The sequence below is a fragment of the Salvelinus fontinalis genome, unplaced genomic scaffold, assembly GCF_029448725.1.
Source record: "Salvelinus fontinalis isolate EN_2023a unplaced genomic scaffold, ASM2944872v1 scaffold_0018, whole genome shotgun sequence".
In the NCBI taxonomy this organism is placed as follows: Eukaryota; Metazoa; Chordata; class Actinopteri; order Salmoniformes; family Salmonidae; genus Salvelinus; species Salvelinus fontinalis.
The window spans coordinates 591,810-610,316 of NW_026600227.1; the positions used below are offsets into that span (position 1 = coordinate 591,810).

The 18,507-nt window shown below is 43.8% G+C and overlaps 1 protein-coding gene across 1 annotated transcript in view; it reads left to right on the forward strand.

Moving 5' to 3' along the window:
- Nucleotides 1–1,021: 1,021 nt before the first annotated feature.
- LOC129842155 (protein Wnt-7a-like) overlaps nucleotides 1,022–18,507 on the forward strand; it is a 53,784-nt gene continuing 36,298 nt past the window's right edge. Inside the window, exons 1-2 of the mRNA XM_055910569.1 lie at nucleotides 1,022–1,567; nucleotides 2,078–2,304. Of these exons, the coding sequence (XP_055766544.1) occupies nucleotides 1,497–1,567; nucleotides 2,078–2,304 (298 nt within the window). The 5' untranslated portion in view covers nucleotides 1,022–1,496. The remainder of the gene's footprint in view (nucleotides 1,568–2,077; nucleotides 2,305–18,507) is intronic.

Consider the following 18,507-nt stretch of genomic DNA (forward strand, 5'->3'; position numbering starts at 1 on the left):
GTAGTGTAGTTAGCAGACTGTCTACATACCGTTGGTTAAGTAGTGTCGTTAGCAGACTGTCTACATACCGTTGGTTAAGTAGTGTCGTTAGCAGACTGTCTACATACCATTGGTTATGTAGTGTCGTTAGCAGACTGTCTACATACCGTTGGTTAAGTAGTGTCGTTAGCAGACTGTCTACATACCATTGGTTATGTAGTGTAGTTAGCAGACTGTCTACATACCGTTGGTTATGTAGTGTCGTTAGCAGACTGTCTACATACCGTTGGTTAAGTAGTGTCGTTAGCAGACTGTCTACATACCATTGGTTATGTAGTGTCGTTAGCAGACTGTCTACATACCGTTGGATAAGTAGTGTCGTTAGCAGACTGTCTACATACCATTGGTTAAGTAGTGTCGTTAGCAGACTGTCTACATACCATTGGTTAAGTAGTGTAGATAGCAGACTGTCTACATACCATTGGTTATGTAGTGTCGTTAGCAGACTGTCTACATACCGTTGGTTATGTAGTGTAGATAGCAGACTGTCTACATACCATTGGTTATGTAGTGTCGTTAGCAGACTGTCTACATACCGTTGGTTATGTAGTGTCGTTAGCAGACTGTCTACATACCATTGGTTATGTAGTGTCATTAGCAGACTGTCTACATACCATTGGTTATGTAGTGTCGTTAGCAGACTGTCTACATACCATTGGTTAAGTAGTGTAGTTAGCAGACTGTCTACATACCATTGGTTATGTAGTGTCATTAGCAGACTGTCTACATACCATTGGTTATGTAGTGTCGTTAGCAGACTGTCTACATACCGTTGGTTAAGTAGTGTAGTTAGCAGACTGTCTACATACCATTGGTTATGTAGTGTCGTTAGCAGACTGTCTACATGGCTTTAAAGTAATACCCCACGCTACATTCATTCACTCTGTCATGCAAACTCTGCAACAGGAACATGATCAATATAAACTTTGAATTACCGTTTATTATATGAACACTTCAAATCGATATTTCGTATCAACAATGTAATAATGTGGAAGAACATGTCAATCTTTTTTTATACAATTGCGGTCAGTCACTGTTCCAGACGATCCTAGCGAGTGTCGGTGACTTAGTTTCGGGGGCAGCAGCGGTGTGTCTCAGTGCTGGAGTCAGTGAGCTGCTGGTGCATGTGTTAGCAGCACGCCCTGATGCCTGACAGATATCAGAGATATCAGAGATAGATACCATCGGCCCTGCAGGCGAGCACTCGGATAGATATCTCTTTCTCTTACGCTACCGGAGACAGGCTGACCAATGCGACACAAACAACTCCAGATATACCCCCAGGATATTTCCGACGCGTTTGCAGAGGAACTTTCATTTGTTCCCCGGAGTCTTTTCTTTCTGTCGTCAATAAGTTGACCTGTAATTCCCGCCGGTCTACCGGCCCGGGCTGGGTGCAGACAGAAGACAACACGGTCTGGTTGTAGCGGTCATATCAAACCCACTGGCTGGTGATCATGAGCATCAAAACGCGCTGCTGGATTTTCCACACGTTTCTCTGTTTGGGAATAGTGTATTTGAAAATAGGGTGAGTAGCACGTTGTGCATGTTGAGACCTGATAGCGTGGAATTAAGGATGAGAGCTGGGGAATGTTGTCAGGGGATAGCTATGAACACAGATCATATGGGACACGTGGGCAGGAAATAATACCTGCACAATGTATTGTAAACGAAATAATATTAGCTAGACTAGTTTTTTTATTTCATTGTCCCATTAATTGTGACACCTGTGTAAATGAGCTATTAGCCCGAATAGACATGTATTAGCCTACTGTCCTGCACAGTCTGATTTATATTGTAGTTTAAATAGAGTTTTAACATTAAACAGAGAATGACACATGAAGAATAACAATAACTCGGATTGAAAATATCTTGAATGGTTTTGTGTTGTAATGTATGTCTGATTCATAGTCCCTGTAAAAACGTCAAAATACTCGCATGATTCTCATTCTCCACTATGTCCACATATTTTGAAACCATGTTGATGACGCATTATTAATTATTTGCCATCATTTAATGTAACTAATACAATTCACAGGGTTTTCTCGTCCGTGGTGGCATTAGGCGCGAGTGTCATCTGTAACAAGATCCCGGGTTTAGCTCCCCGACAGCGGACGATCTGTCAGAGCCGACCGGACGCCATCATAGTGATCGGAGAAGGAGCCCAGATGGGCATCAATGAGTGCCAGTTTCAGTTTAAAAACGGACGGTGGAACTGTTCTGCCCTGGGAGAGAGGACCGTCTTTGGAAAAGAGCTGAAAGTGGGTATGTTACAATCATTTCAGTTTCACCACTTACAGAGATGAAGTCGATATTATTAGGGTACACCTGCCAAAGTGACAGCACTCCGTTCCCAATGTATTTGCCAAGTGCTCAGAAATGTTCTTCCCTCTTTTTTGAATGTTATAACACGTGTTCAACCTCTCACTTTAGTTCAGGTTGACCATGACCATCATATGGCATTAGTCCAATTAAAAAGCTGTTTACACTCATCATGTCTGGTATCCTATATTATGGACATCAGATAGCTGAGCAGTGATAGACTTTAATCATGTCTGGTATCCTATATTATGGACATCAGACATGAATTAATTCACCGATTTCTTCCTTTCATAGTTTTTATTCCTGAGATCAAAGCGTTAAGTAATCAGGTGATGTCAATGTCTATAACCAACTTGACTTTTACTGAATGCTATTCCAAACGAATCTTTCCACCTGGCTCAATCTGTAGGTCTAGAAGGAGGTATGAGGTATACAGAGGTATGAGGTATACAGAGGTATGAGGTATACAGAGGTATGAGGTATGCAGAGGTATGAGGTATTCAGAGGTATGAGGTATTCAGGGGTATGAGGTATACAGAGGTATGAGGTATACAGAGGTATACAGAGGTATGAGGTATACAGAGGTATGAGGTATACAGAGGTATGAGGTATACAGAGGTATGAGGTATTCAGGGGTATGAGGTATACAGAGGTATGAGGTATACAGAGGTATGAGGTATACAGAGGTATACAGAGGTATGAGGTATACAGAGGTATGAGGTATACAGAGGTATGAGGTATACAGAGGTATGAGGTATTCAGAGGTATGAGGTATTCAGAGGTATGAGGTATACAGAGGTATGAGGTATACAGAGGTATGAGGTATGCAGAGGTATTCAGAGGTATGAGGTATACAGAGGTATGAGGTATACAGAGGTATGAGGTATACAGAGGTATGAGGTATTCAGAGGTATGAGGTATACAGAGGTATGAGGTATGCAGAGGTATGAGGTATGCAGAGGTATGAGGTATACAGAGGTATACAGGGGTATGAGGTATACAGAGGTATGAGGTATACAGAGGTATGAGGTATACAGAGGTATGAGGTATGCAGAGGTATACAGAGGTATGAGGTATTCAGAGGTATGAGGTATACAGAGGTATACAGAGGTATGAGGTATACAGAGGTATGGGGTATACAGAGGTATGAGGTATACAGAGGTATACAGAGGTATGAGGTATACAGAGGTATGGGGTATACAGAGGTATGAGGAATACAGAGGTATGAGGTATACAGAGGTATGAGGTATGCAGAGGTATGAGGTATGCAGAGGTATGAGGTATGCAGAGGTATGAGGTATACAGAGGTATGAGGTATACAGAGGTATACAGAGGTATGAGGTATACAGAGGTATGAGGTATACAGAGGTATACAGAGGTATGGGGTATACAGAGGTATGGGGTATACAGAGATATGAGGTATACAGAGGTATGGGGTATACAGAGGTATGAGGTATACAGAGGTATGAGGTATTCAGAGGTATGAGGTATGCAGAGGGATGAGGTATGCAGAGGTATGAGGTATGCAGAGGTATGAGGTATGCAGAGGTATGAGGTATGCAGAGGTATGAGGTATGCAGAGGTATGAGGTATACAGAGGTATGAGGTATTCAGAGGTATGAGGTATACAGAGGTATGGGGTATACAGAGGTATGAGGTATACAGAGGTATGAGGTATACAGAGGTATACAGAGGTATGGGGTATACAGAGGTATGGGGTATACAGAGGTATGGGGTATACAGAGGTATGAGGTATTCAGAGGTATGAGGTATACAGAGGTATGAGGTATACAGAGGTATGGGGTATACAGAGGTATGAGGTATACAGAGGTATGAGGTATTCAGAGGTATGAGGTATACAGAGGTATGGGGTATACAGAGATATGAGGTATACAGAGGTATGAGGTATTCAGAGGTATGAGGTATACAGAGGTATGAGGTATACAGAGGTATGAGGTATTCAGAGGTATACAGAGCTATGAGGTATACAGAGCTATGAGGTATACAGAGGTATGAGGTATTCAGAGGTATACAGAGGTATGAGGTATTCAGAGGTATGAGGTATACAGAGGTATGAGGTATACAGAGGCATACAGAGGTATGAGGTATTCAGAGGTATACAGAGGTATGAGGTATACAGAGGTATGAGGTATACAGAGGTATGAGGTATACAGAGGTATGAGGTATACAGAGGTATGAGGTATACAGAGGTATGAGGTATTCAGAGGTATGAGGTATACAGAGGTATGAGGTATACAGAGGCATACAGAGGTATGAGGTATTCAGAGGTATGAGGTATACAGAGGTATACAGAAATATGAGGTATTCAGAGGTATGAGGTATACAGAGGTATGAGGTATACAGGGGTATGAGGTATACAGAGGTATGAGGTATACAGGGGTATGAGGTATACAGGGGTATGAGGTATACAGAGGTATGAGGTATACAGAGGTATGAGGTATACAGAGTTATGAGGTATACAGAGGTATACAGAGGTATGAGGTATACAGAGGTATACAGAGGTATGAGGTATACAGAGGTATACAGAGGTATGAGGTATACAGAGGTATGAGGTATACAGAGGTATGAGGTATACAGAGGTATACAGAGGTATGAGGTATTCAGAGGTATGAGGTATACAGAGGTATACAGAGGTATGAGGTATACAGAGGTATGAGGTATACAGAGGTATGAGGTATACAGAGGTATACAGAGGTATGGGGTATACAGAGGTATGGGGTATACAGAGGTATGGGGTATACAGAGGTATACAGAGGTATGGGGTATACAGAGGTATGAGGTATACAGAGGTATACAGAGGTATGAGGTATACAGAGGTATGAGGTATACAGAGGTATGAGGTATACAGAGGTATGGGGTATACAGAGGTATATAGAGGTATGGGGTATACAGAGGTATGAGGTATTCAGAGGTATGAGGTATTCAGAGGTATGAGGTATACAGAGGTATGAGGTATACAGAGGTATACAGAGGTATGAGGTATACAGAGGTATGAGGTATACAGAGGTATGAGGTATACAGAGGTATACAGAGGTATGAGGTATACAGAGGTATGAGGTATACAGAGGTATACAGAGGTATGAGGTATACAGAGGTATGAGGTATACAGAGGTATGAGGTATACAGAGGTATGAGGTATACAGAGGTATACAGAGGTATGGGGTATACAGAGGTATGAGGTATACAGTGGTATATAGAGGTATGAGGTATACAGTGGTATGGGGTATACAGAGGTATGGGGTATACAGAGGTATGAGGTATACAGAGGTATGAGGTATGCAGAGGTATGAGGTATGCAGAGGTATGAGGTATGCAGAGGTATGAGGTATACAGAGGTATACAGAGGTATGAGGTATACAGAGGTATGAGGTATACAGAGGTATGAGGTATACAGAGGTATGAGGTATGCAGAGGTATGAAAGGCTTCAATAACACATGCAGCTTAAAGAGGCAATCAGTTTGACTGAAAAGCTGAGGGGTGGGCTGGGCGGAGTGCGTGGCTTCCGGGTGGGCAGAAGGATGCTGGTGGGTGGATGGGGACTAAGGGAAAATGGGTTGGGGTCTTTGTATGCATTTCTTTGATTGGTTATTTTTTGTACCTGTAGCCCCCAACAAAACGAAATATTAACTTAATCACAAAAACAAGCTGATGGATGATGGGGCTGGAGATACTGATGTGACCACTCTCAGATTCATAGACTTGTAGACTGTATGTAACCACTCTCAGATTCATAGACTGGTAGACTGTATGTCACCACTCTCAGATTCATAGACTGGTAGACTGTATGTCACCACTCTCAGATTCATAGACTGGTAGACTGTATGTAACCACTCTCAGATTCATAGACTGGTAGACTGTATGTAACCACTCTCTGGTTCATAGACTGGTAGAATGTATGTCACCACTCTCTGATTCATAGACTGTATGTCACCACTCTCTGATTCATAGACTGTATGTCACCACTCTCTGATTCATAGACTGTATGTCACCACTCTCTGGTTCATAGACTGGTAGAATGTATGTAACCACTCTCAGATTCATAGACTGGTAGACTGTATGTAACCACTCTCAGATTCATAGACTGGTAGACTGTATGTAACCACTCTCAGATTCATAGACTGGTAGACTGTATGTAACCACTCTCTGGTTCATAGACTTGTAGACTGTATGTAACCACTCTCAGATTCATAGACTGTATGTAACCACTCTCTGGTTCATAGACTTGTAGACTGTATGTAACCACTCTCAGATTCATAGACTGGTAGACTGTATGTAACCACTCTCAGATTCATAGACTGGTAGACTCTATGTAACCACTCTCAGATTCATAGACTTGTAGACTGTATGTAACCACTCTCAGATTCATAGACTGGTAGACTGTATGTAACCACTCTCAGATTCATAGACTGGTAGACTCTATGTAACCACTCTCAGATTCATAGACTGGTAGACTGTATGTAACCACTCTCAGATTCATAGACTGTATGTAACCACTCTCAGATTCATAGACTGGTAGACTTATGTAACCACTCTCAGATTCATAGACTGGTAGACTGTATGTAACCACTCTCAGATTCATAGACTGTATGTAACCACTCTCAGATTCATAGACTGTATGTAACCACTCTCAGATTCATAGACTTGTAGACTGTATGTAACCACTCTCAGATTCATAGACTTGTAGACTGTATGTAACCACTCTCAGATTCATAGACTGGTAGACTGTATGTAACCACTCTCTGGTTCATAGACTTGTAGACTGTATGTAACCACTCTCAGATTCATAGACTGTATGTAACCACTCTCTGGTTCATAGACTGGTAGACTGTATGTAACCACTCTCAGATTCATAGACTGTATGTAACCACTCTCAGATTCATAGACTGGTAGACTTATGTAACCACTCTCTGGTTCATAGACTGGTAGACTGTATGTAACCACTCTCAGATTCATAGACTGTATGTAACCACTCTCAGATTCATAGACTGTATGTAACCACTCTCAGATTCATAGACTGTATGTAACCACTCTCAGATTCATAGACTGTATGTAACCACTCTCAGATTCATAGACTGTATGTAACCACTCTCAGATTCATAGACTTGTAGACTGTATGTAACCACTCTCAGATTCATAGACTTGTAGACTGTATGTAACCACTCTCAGATTCATAGACTTGTAGACTGTATGTAACCACTCTCACATTCATAGACTGTATGTAACCACTCTCAGATTCATAGACTGGTAGACTGTATGTAACCACTCTCAGATTCATAGACTGGTAGACTGTATGTAACCACTCTCTGGTTCATAGACTTGTAGACTGTATGTAACCACTCTCAGATTCATAGACTGGTAGACTGTATGTAACCACTCTCTGGTTCATAGACTTGTAGACTGTATGTAACCACTCTCAGATTCATAGACTGTATGTAACCACTCTCAGATTCATAGACTGTATGTAACCACTCTCAGATTCATAGACAGACTGACCATCAATGATATACAATCATAGTTTGAACCATGTTTTGAGGCTATACTGTGTTTGTTTATATTTACTTTGTTTACAAACATTGGAGTAAAACGAGGTTATATGTTGTGTTCTGATGAGGAAGCCAGTTGAACTAAGAGGCATTTATCAGTTATATCCTTCAAAGGTCAATGGGTACACATCAAGTATTCAATCAATGGGTACACATCAAGTATTTAATCAATGGGTACACATCAAGTATTCAATCAATGGGTACACATCAAGTATTCAATCAATGGGTACACATCAAGTATTCAATCAATGGGTACACATCAAGTATTTAATCAATGAGTACACATCAAGTATTCAATCAATGGGTACACATCAAGTATTTAATCAATGGGTACACATCAAGTATTTAATCAATGGGTACACATCAAGTATTTAATCAATGGGTACACATCAAGTATTTAATCAATGGGTACACATCAAGTATTAATGGGTACACATCAATTATTCAATCAATGGGTACACATCAAGTATTCAATCAATGGGTACACATCAATTATTCAATCAATGGGTACACATCAAGTATTTAATCAATGGGTACACATCAAGTATTTAATCAATGGGTACACATCAAGTATTTAATCAATGGGTACACATCAAGTATTTAATCAATGGGTACACATCAAGTATTAATGGGTACACATCAATTATTCAATCAATGGGTACACATCAATTATTCAATCAATGGGTACACATCAAGTATTTAATCAATGGGTACACATCAAGTATTTAATCAATGGGTACACATCAAGTATTTAATCAATGGGTACACATCAAGTATTTAATCAATGGGTACACATCAATTATTTAATCAATGGGTACACATCAAGTATTTAATCAATGGGTACACATCAATTATTCAATCAATGGGTACACATCAAGTATTTAATCAATGGGTACACATCAAGTATTTAATCAATGGGTACACATCAATTATTTAATCAATGGGTACACATCAAGTAATTAATCAATGGGTACACATCAATTATTCAATCAATGGGTACACATCAAGTATTTAATCAATGGGTACACATCAAGTATTTAATCAATGGGTACACATCAAGTATTTAATCAATGGGTACACATCAAGTATTTAATCAATGGGTACACATCAATTATTTAATCAATGGGTACACATCAAGTATTTAATCAATGGGTACACATCAATTATTCAATCAATGGGTACACATCAAGTATTTAATCAATGGGTACACATCAAGTATTTAATCAATGGGTACACATCAATTATTTAATCAATGGGTACACATCAAGTATTTAATCAATGGGTACACATCAATTATTCAATCAATGGGTACACATCAAGTATTTAATCAATGGGTACACATCAAGTATTTAATCAATGGGTACACATCAATTATTTAATCAATGGGTACACATCAAGTATTTAATCAATGGGTACACATCAATTATTTAATCAATGGGTACACATCAAGTATTTAATCAATGGGTACACATCAATTATTCAATCAATGGGTACACATCAAGTATTTAATCAATGGGTACACATCAAGTATTTAATCAATGGGTACACATCAATTATTTAATCAATGGGTACACATCAAGTATTTAATCAATGGGTACACATCAATTATTCAATCAATGGGTACACATCAAGTATTTAATCAATGGGTACACATCAATTATTCAATCAATGGGTACACATCAAGTATTTAATCAATGGGTACACATCAATTATTTAATCAATGGGTACACATCAAGTATTTAATCAATGGGTACACATCAATTATTCAATCAATGGGTACACATCAAGTATTTAATCAATGGGTACACATCAATTATTTAATCAATGGGTACACATCAAGTATTTAATCAATGGGTACACATCAAGTATTTTGAAGTCCACAAATGGACGTTGCAACTGCAGATTTCCCCTTTGATTGGCCTGTTTATGGATTATAAACAAATAGCCATAAATATAATAGAATTTACAATCAAATGTAGGCTATTCCTTCTATAGTATATATATTTTTTCAATGGCTTTGGTGCAAGTCTGTGTAAAATGTTCATAACTTTTAGCACAAAACTCCAAACAGATCATGGAAAATACAGTTACAAATCTGTAAACACATTTTCAATTGGTTTAGTACAACACACAACATCATACAGTCACTTTTTCACCCAACTTAAACAGTAATACACATTGCAATGCATGTTCATATATAGAGCATTTGCTTTTCACAATACAATGTCCAAATTACTGATTGTCTTCTCATTTGTTAAAATGTTTTTTTAAACTGGTTTGTCTAAAGCAGATTTAAAGCCCGGATCCGCTGTTCTTTTTCCCAACAGATGGCGCCCCACTGCTTGTGTTGTGAGAGAGAAAAAATATAGAGTTTGAAGGAAAACATGGGGGGTTTTGCCTAGCCATATCTGCTGGGCTGGCCTAGCCATATCTGCTGGGCTGGCCTAGCCATATCTGCTGGGCTGGCCTAGCCATCTCTGCTGGTCTGGCCTAGCCATCTCTGCTGGGCTGGCCTAGCCATCTCTGCTGGGCTGGCCTAGCCATCTCTGCTGGTCTGGCCTAGCCATCTCTGCTGGTCTGGCCTAGCCATCTCTGCTGGGCTGGCCTAGCCATCTCTGCTGGGCTGGTCTAGCCATCTCTGCTGGGCTGGCCTAGCCATCTCTGCTGGGCTGGTCTAGCCATCTCTGCTGAGCTGGCCTAGCCATCTCTGCTGGGCTGGTCTAGCCATCTCTGCTTCGCTGGCCTAGCCATCTCTGCTGGGCTGGCCTAGCCATATCTGCTGGGCTGGCCTAGCCATCTCTGCTGGGCTGGCCTATCCATCTCTGCTGGGCTGGCCTAGCCATCTCTGATGGGCTGGCCTAGCCATCTCTGCTGGGCTGGCCTAGCCATCTCTGCTGGGCTGGTCTAGCCATCTCTGCTGGGCTGGCCTAGCCATCTCTGCTGGGCTGGCCTAGCCATCTCTGCTGGGCTGGCCTAGCCATATCACGACGCCATAACGTGGTCTGGAAACACGACGCCATAACGTGGTCTGGAAACACGACGCCATAACGTGGTCTGGAAACAAGACGCCATAACGTGGTCTGGAAACACGACGCCATAACGTGGTCTGGAAACAAGACGCCATAACGTGGTCTGGAAACACGACGCCATAACGTGGTCTGGAAACACGATGCCATAACGTGGTCTGGAAACAAGACGTCTTGCACGTGGTCCGCCACACGACGCCATAACGTGGTCTGGAAACACGATGCCATAACGTGGTCTGGAAACACGACGCCATAACGTGGTCTGGAAACAAGACGTCATGCACGTGGTCCGCCACACGACGCCATAACGTGGTCTGGAAACACGACGCCATAACGTGGTCTGGAAACACGACGCCATAACGTGGTCTGGAAACACGACGCCATAACGTGGTCTGGAAACACGACGCCATAACGTGGTCTGCGGTTGCTCTCTAAATCCCCATTGGTATGTGGCTTATGGTAGTTTAAGATCTAAAGTGAATTAGATACACTGAGTGTACAAAACATTAGGAACAGATTCCTAATATTGAGTTGCACCCCCTTTTGCCCTCAGAACAGCATCAATTTGCCGTGGCATGGACTCCACAACGTGTCAAAAGCGTTCAACAGGGATGCTGGCACATGTTGACTCCAATGCTTCCCATTGGCTGGTAGTGGATCTCTACCTCAAGTAGCTCATTCCATCTCATCCCACAGATGCTTCGTAGGATTGAGGTCTGGTGGGCAGGCCGCTGCTGTAAGCAGATTTCACGCCAATCCTAGCCTCGTGGCATGGGGCATTATCCTGCTGAAAAAATATTTTAGCAGATGTATACACTGCTGTCCTGAAGGCATCTGATTGGCAATAATGTTCAGATATCCTGTGGCATTCAAACGTTGCTCCACTTTTATCAAGGGGCCCGATGCGTGCCCCGAAAACACAACACCAGCACCAGCCTGCAATGTTGACAGTCCTCCCATCAGCGTGAAACCGCAGGAACCGGGATTCCTCAAACCAGGCAATGTTTTTCCAATTCTCCTGGGTCCAGTGTTTTATGTTCCATAGCCCACTGCAATAGCAGGTTCTTGTTTGGTCGTCGGCTGTCGTACCCCATTCTTGTCAAGGTAAGACGAGTTGTGCATTCTTTTATGGGTCTTTGGGAACCAATGTTGTGCTGGACTGTCAGTTGACTAACTGTCAGTTGACTTACTGTAGCCCGTCTGTTGCTCTGCACAATTTGTGTCAGCCTCCTTTGTCCTCTTTCATCAATCACCCGTTTTCCACCACTGGCCTGCCGTTGGCTGGTTGTCCTCTGGGTGGTGGACCATTCTTGATACACACGGGAAACTGTTAACTAAAAGTTAACTAGATCTATCTAGCTGTTTAAGATCTAAAGTTAACTAGATCTATCTAGCTGTTTAAGATCTAAAGTTAACTAGATCTATCTAGCTGCTTAGGATCTAAAGTTAACTAGATCTATCTAGCTGTTTAAGATCTAAAGTTAACTAGATCTATCTAGCTGTTTATATGAAGTGTTACTGAGGAGAGGCAGGCCTCACTTCACTCCACATGATATTTTAAAACATTTTAATTGATTGCCCTGTCAGTTATTCAGTGAACAATGTGCTGCGTACCTGTAGCTATCGGTCCAGAACAATGTGCTGCCTACCTGTAGCTATCGGTCTAGAACAATGTGCTGCGTACCTGTAGCTATCGGTCCAGAACAATGTACTGCCTACCTGTAGCTATCGGTCCAGAACAATGTGCTGCGTACCTGTAGCTATCGGTCCAGAACAATGTGCTGCGTACCTGTAGCTATCGGTCCAGAACAATGTACTGCCTACCTGTAGCTATCGGTCCAGAACAATGTGCTGCCTACCTGTAGCTATCGGTCCAGAACAATGTGCTGCGTACCTGTAGCTATCGGTCCAGAACAATGTGCTGCGTACCTGTAGCTATCGGTCCAGAACAATGTGCTGCGTACCTGTAGCTATCGGTCCAGAACAATGTGCTGCGTACCTGTAGCTATCGGTCCAGAACAATGTGCTGCGTACCTGTAGCTATCGGTCCAGAACAATGTGCTGCGTACCTGTAGCTATCGGTCCAGAACAATGTGCTGCGTACCTGTAGCTATCGGTCCAGAACAATGTGCTGCGTACCTGTAGCTATCGGTCCAGAACAATGTGCTGCCTACCTGTAGCTATCGGTCCAGAACAATGTGCTGCCTACCTGTAGCTATCGGTCTAGAACAATGTGCTGCCTACCTGTAGCTATCGGTCCAGAACAATGTGCTGCCTACCTGTAGCTATCGGTCCAGAACAATGTGCTGCCTACCTGTAGCTATCGGTCCAGAACAATGTGCTGCCTACCTGTAGCTATCGGTCCAGAACAATGTGCTGCCTACCTGTAGCTATCGGTCCAGAACAATGTGCTGCGTACCAGTAGCTATCGGTCTAGAACAATGTACCTGTAGCTATCGGTCTAGAACAATGTACCTGTAGCTATCGGTCCAGAACAATGTGCTGCCTACCTGTAGCTATCGGTCCAGAACAATGTGCTGCGTACCTGTAGCTATCGGTCCAGAAAAATGTGCTGCGTACCTGTAGCTATCGGTCCAGAACAATGTACCTGTAGCTATCGGTCCAGAACAATGTGCTGCGTACCTGTAGCTATCGGTCCAGAACAATGTGCTGCGTACCTGTAGCTTTCGGTCCAGAACAATGTGCTGCGTACCTGTAGCTATCGGTCTAGAACAATGTGCTGCCTACCTGTAGCTATCGGTCCAGAACAATGTGCTGCCTACCTGTAGCTATCGGTCTAGAACAATGTGCTGCCTACCTGTAGCTATCGGTCCAGAACAATGTGCTGCCTACCTGTAGCTATCGGTCCAGAACAATGTGCTGCCTACCTGTAGCTATCGGTCCAGAACAATGTGCTGCGTACCTGTAGCTATCGGTCTAGAACAATGTACCTGTAGCTATCGGTCTAGAACAATGTACCTGTAGCTATCGGTCCAGAACAATGTGCTGCCTACCTGTAGCTATCGGTCCAGAACAATGTGCTGCGTACCTGTAGCTATCGGTCCAGAACAATGTGCTGCGTACCTGTAGCTATCGGTCCAGAACAATGTACCTGTAGCTATCGGTCCAGAACAATGTGCTGCGTACCTGTAGCTATCGGTCCAGAACAATGTGCTGCGTACCTGTAGCTATCGGTCCAGAACAATGTGCTGCGTACCTGTAGCTATCGGTCCAGAACAATGTGCTGCGTACCTGTAGCTATCGGTCCAGAACAATGTGCTGCGTACCTGTAGCTATCGGTCCAGAACAATGTGCTGCCTACCTGTAGCTATCGGTCCAGAACAATGTGCTGCGTACCTGTAGCTATCGGTCCAGAACAATGTGCTGCGTACCTGTAGCTATCGGTCCAGAACAATGTGCTGCGTACCTGTAGCTATCGGTCCAGAACAATGTGCTGCGTACCTGTAGCTATCGGTCCAGAACAATATGCTGCGTACCTGTAGCTATCGGTCCAGAACAATGTGCTGCCTACCTGTAGCTATCGGTCCAGAACAATGTGCTGCGTACCTGTAGCTATCGGTCCAGAACAATGTGCTGCCTACCTGTAGCTATCGGTCCAGAACAATGTGCTGCCTACCTGTAGCTATCGGTCCAGAACAATGTGCTGCCTACCTTTAGCTATCGGTCCAGAACAATGTGCTGCCTACCTGTAGCTATCGGTCCAGAACAATGTGCTGCCTACCTGTAGCTATCGGTCCAGAACAATGTGCTGCCTACCTGTAGCTATCGGTCCAGAACAATGTGCTGCCTACCTGTAGCTATCGGTCCAGAACAATGTGCTGCCTACCTGTAGCTATCGGTCCAGAACAATGTGCTGCCTACCTGTAGCTATCGGTCCAGAACAATGTGCTGCCTACCTGTAGCTATCGGTCCAGAACAATGTGCTGCGTACCTGTAGCTATCGGTCCAGAACAATGTACCTGTAGCTATCGGTCCAGAACAATGTACCTGTAGCTATCGGTCCAGAACAATGTACCTGTAGCTATCGGTCCAGAACAATGTGCTGCCTACCTGTAGCTATCGGTCCAGAACAATGTGCTGCGTACCTGTAGCTATCGGTCCAGAACAATGTGCTGCGTACCTGTAGCTATCGGTCCAGAACAATGTGCTGCGTACCTGTAGCTATCGGTCTAGAACAATGTGCTGCCTACCTGTAGCTATCGGTCCAGAACAATGTGCTGCGTAGCTGTAGCTATCGGTCCAGAACAATGTGCTGCGTACCTGTAGCTATCGGTCCAGAACAATGTGCTGCCTACCTGTAGCTATCGGTCCAGAACAATGTGCTGCCTACCTGTAGCTATCGGTCCAGAACAATGTGCTGCGTACCTGTAGCTATCGGTCTAGAACAATGTGCTGCCTACCTGTAGCTATCGGTCCAGAACAATGTGCTGCCTACCTGTAGCTATCGGTCTAGAACAATGTGCTGCGTACCTGTAGCTATCGGTCTAGAACAATGTGCTGCGTACCTGTAGCTATCGGTCCAGAACAATGTGCTGCGTACCTGTAGCTATCGGTCCAGAACAATGTGCTGCGTAGCTGTAGCTATCGGTCCAGAACAATGTGTTGCGTACCTGTAGCTATCGGTCCAGAACAATGTGCTGCCTACCTGTAGCTATCGGTCCAGAACAATGTGCTGCCTACCTGTAGCTATCGGTCCAGAACAATGTGCTGCGTACCTGTAGCTATCGGTCCAGAACAATGTGCTGCCTACCTGTAGCTATCGGTCTAGAACAATGTGCTGCGTACCTGTAGCTATCGGTCTAGAACAATGTGCTGCGTACCTGTACCTATCGGTCCAGAACAATGTGCTGCGTACCTGTAGCTATCGGTCCAGAACAATGTGCTGCGTGCCTGTAGCTATTGGGTCCAGAACAATGCGCTGCGTGCCTGTAGCTATCGGTCCAGAACAAAGTGCTGCCTACCTGTAGCTATCGGTCCAGAACAATGTTCTGCCTACCTGTAGCTATCGGTCCAGAACAATGTGCTGCCTACCTGTAGCTATCGGTCCAGAACAATGTGCTGCCTACCTGTAGCTATCGGTCCAGAACAATGTGCTGCCTACCTGTAGCTATCGGTCCAGAACAATGTGCTGCGTACCTGTAGCTATCGGTCCAGAACATTGTGCTGCGTACCTGTAGCTATCGGTCCAGAACAATGTGCTGCGTACCTGTAGCTATCGGTCCAGAACAATGTGCTGCGTACCTGTAGCTATCGGTCCAGAACAATGTGCAGCCTACCTGTAGCTATCGGTCCAGAACAATGTGCTGCCTACCTGTAGCTATCGGTCCAGAACAATGTGCTGCGTACCTGTAGTTATGACATCATCTACTGGTGAGAAACAGAAACATGGTGGACATTTCCTACAATTAGATTTTCGTACAAAGACTACTTCCTCTCACCTGCAGGTGTTCAGACATGATTGGTCAGGATTAACAAGAGTAAACTAGTAAACTAACAAGGGTTAGGATGTTATACACACAAAAACAAATGGTTCTATATAGTTCCAAATAACAGTTATTTGGCTTGTAAGCAAAGGGGAACCATGTTTAGTGCTACTGTATATAGAAACTTGTTTTGAAGGTTCTATAAAGAACCGTTAATAAAATGTTCTATATATCACCAAAGAAGGGTTCTGCTATGATTAAAACCCTTTTTGGGGTTTTCAATCAAATTAAAATCAAATTGTATTGGTCACATACACATGGTTAGCAGATTATAATGTGAGTGTAGCGAAATGCTTGTGCTTCTAGTTCTGACCGTGCAGTAATATCTAACAAGTAATCTAACAATTTCACAACTACCTAATACACACAAGTGTAAAGGAATTAATAAGAATATGTACATACAAATATATGGATGAACGATGGCCGAACGGCACAGGCAAGATGCAGTAGATGGTATAGAGTACAGTATATACATATGAGATTAATAATGTAGGGTATGTAAACATTATTTAAAGTGGCATTGTTTAAAGTGACTAGTGATACATTTATTACATCCAATTTGTAATAAAGTGGCTAGAGATTTTAGTCAGTATGTTGGCAGCAGCCACTCAATGTTAGTGGTGACTATTTAACAGTCTGATGGCCTTGAGATAGAAGCTGTTTTTCAGTCTCTCGGTCACAACTTTGATGCACCTGTACTGACCTCGCCTTCTGGGTGATAGCGGGGTGAACAGGCAGTGGCTTGGGTGGTTGTTGTCCTTGATGATCTTTTTGGCCTTCATGTGACATCAGGTGGTGTAGGTGTCCTGGAGGGCAGGTAGTTTGCCCCCGGTGATGTGTTGTGCAGACCTCACTACTCTCTGGAGAGCCCTGCGGTTATGGCCGGAGCAGTTGCTGTACCAGGCGGTGATACAGCCCGACAGGATGTTCTCGATTGTGCATCTTTAAAAGTTTGTGAGTGTTTCTGGTGACAAGACAAATTTCTTCAGCTTCCTGAGGTTGAAGAGGCGCTGCTGCGCCTTCTTCACAACGCTGTCTGTGTGGGTGGACCAATTCAGTTTGTCCGTGATGTGTACGCCGAGGAACTTAAAACTTTCCACCTTCTCCACTGCTGTCCCATCGATGTCCCATCGATGTGGATAGGGGGGTGCTCCCTCTGCTGTTTCCTGAAGTCCACGAACATCTCTTTTGTTTTGTTGACATTGAGTGTGAGGTTATTTTCCTGACACCACACTCCGAGGGCCCTCACCTCCTGCCTGTAGGCCATCTCGTTGTTGTTGGTAATCAAGCCTACCACTGTAGTGTCGTCTGCTAACTTGATGATTGAGTTGGAGGTGTGCTTGGCCACGCAGTCATAGGTGAACAGGGAGTACAGGAGAGGGCTCAGAACGCACCCTTGTGGGGCCCCAGTGTTGAGGATCAGAGGGGTGGAGATATTGTTTCCTACCCTCACCACCTGGGGGCGGCCCGTCAGGAAGTCCAGGACCCAGTTGCACAGGGCGGGGTCGAGACTCACGGTCTCAAGCTTAATGACGAGTTTGGAGGGTACTATGGTGTTAAATGCTGAGCTGTAGTCGATGAACGGCATTCTTACATAGCTATTCCTCTTGTCCAGATGGGTTAGGGCAGTGTGCAGTGTGATTGCGATTGCACAATCTGTGGACCTATTGGGGCGGTAAGCAAATTGGAGTGGGTCTAGGGTGTCGGGGAGGGTGGAGGTGATATGGTCCTTGACTAGTCTCTCAAAGCACTTCATGATGACGGAGGTGAGTGCTACGGGGCGATAGTCATTTAGCTCAGTTACATTAGCTTTCTTGGGAACAGGAACAATGGTGGCCCTCTTGAAGCATGTGGGAACAGCAGACTGGGATAGGGATTAATTGAATATGTCCGTCAACACACCAGCCAGCTGATCTGTGCATGCTCTGAGGACGCGGCTGGGGATGCCGTCTGGGCCTGCAGCCTTGCGAGGGTTAACACGTTTACATTTTTTAACACGTTTAAATGTTTTACTCACGTCGGCTGCAGTGAAGGAGGTTTTGTCGGTGGCA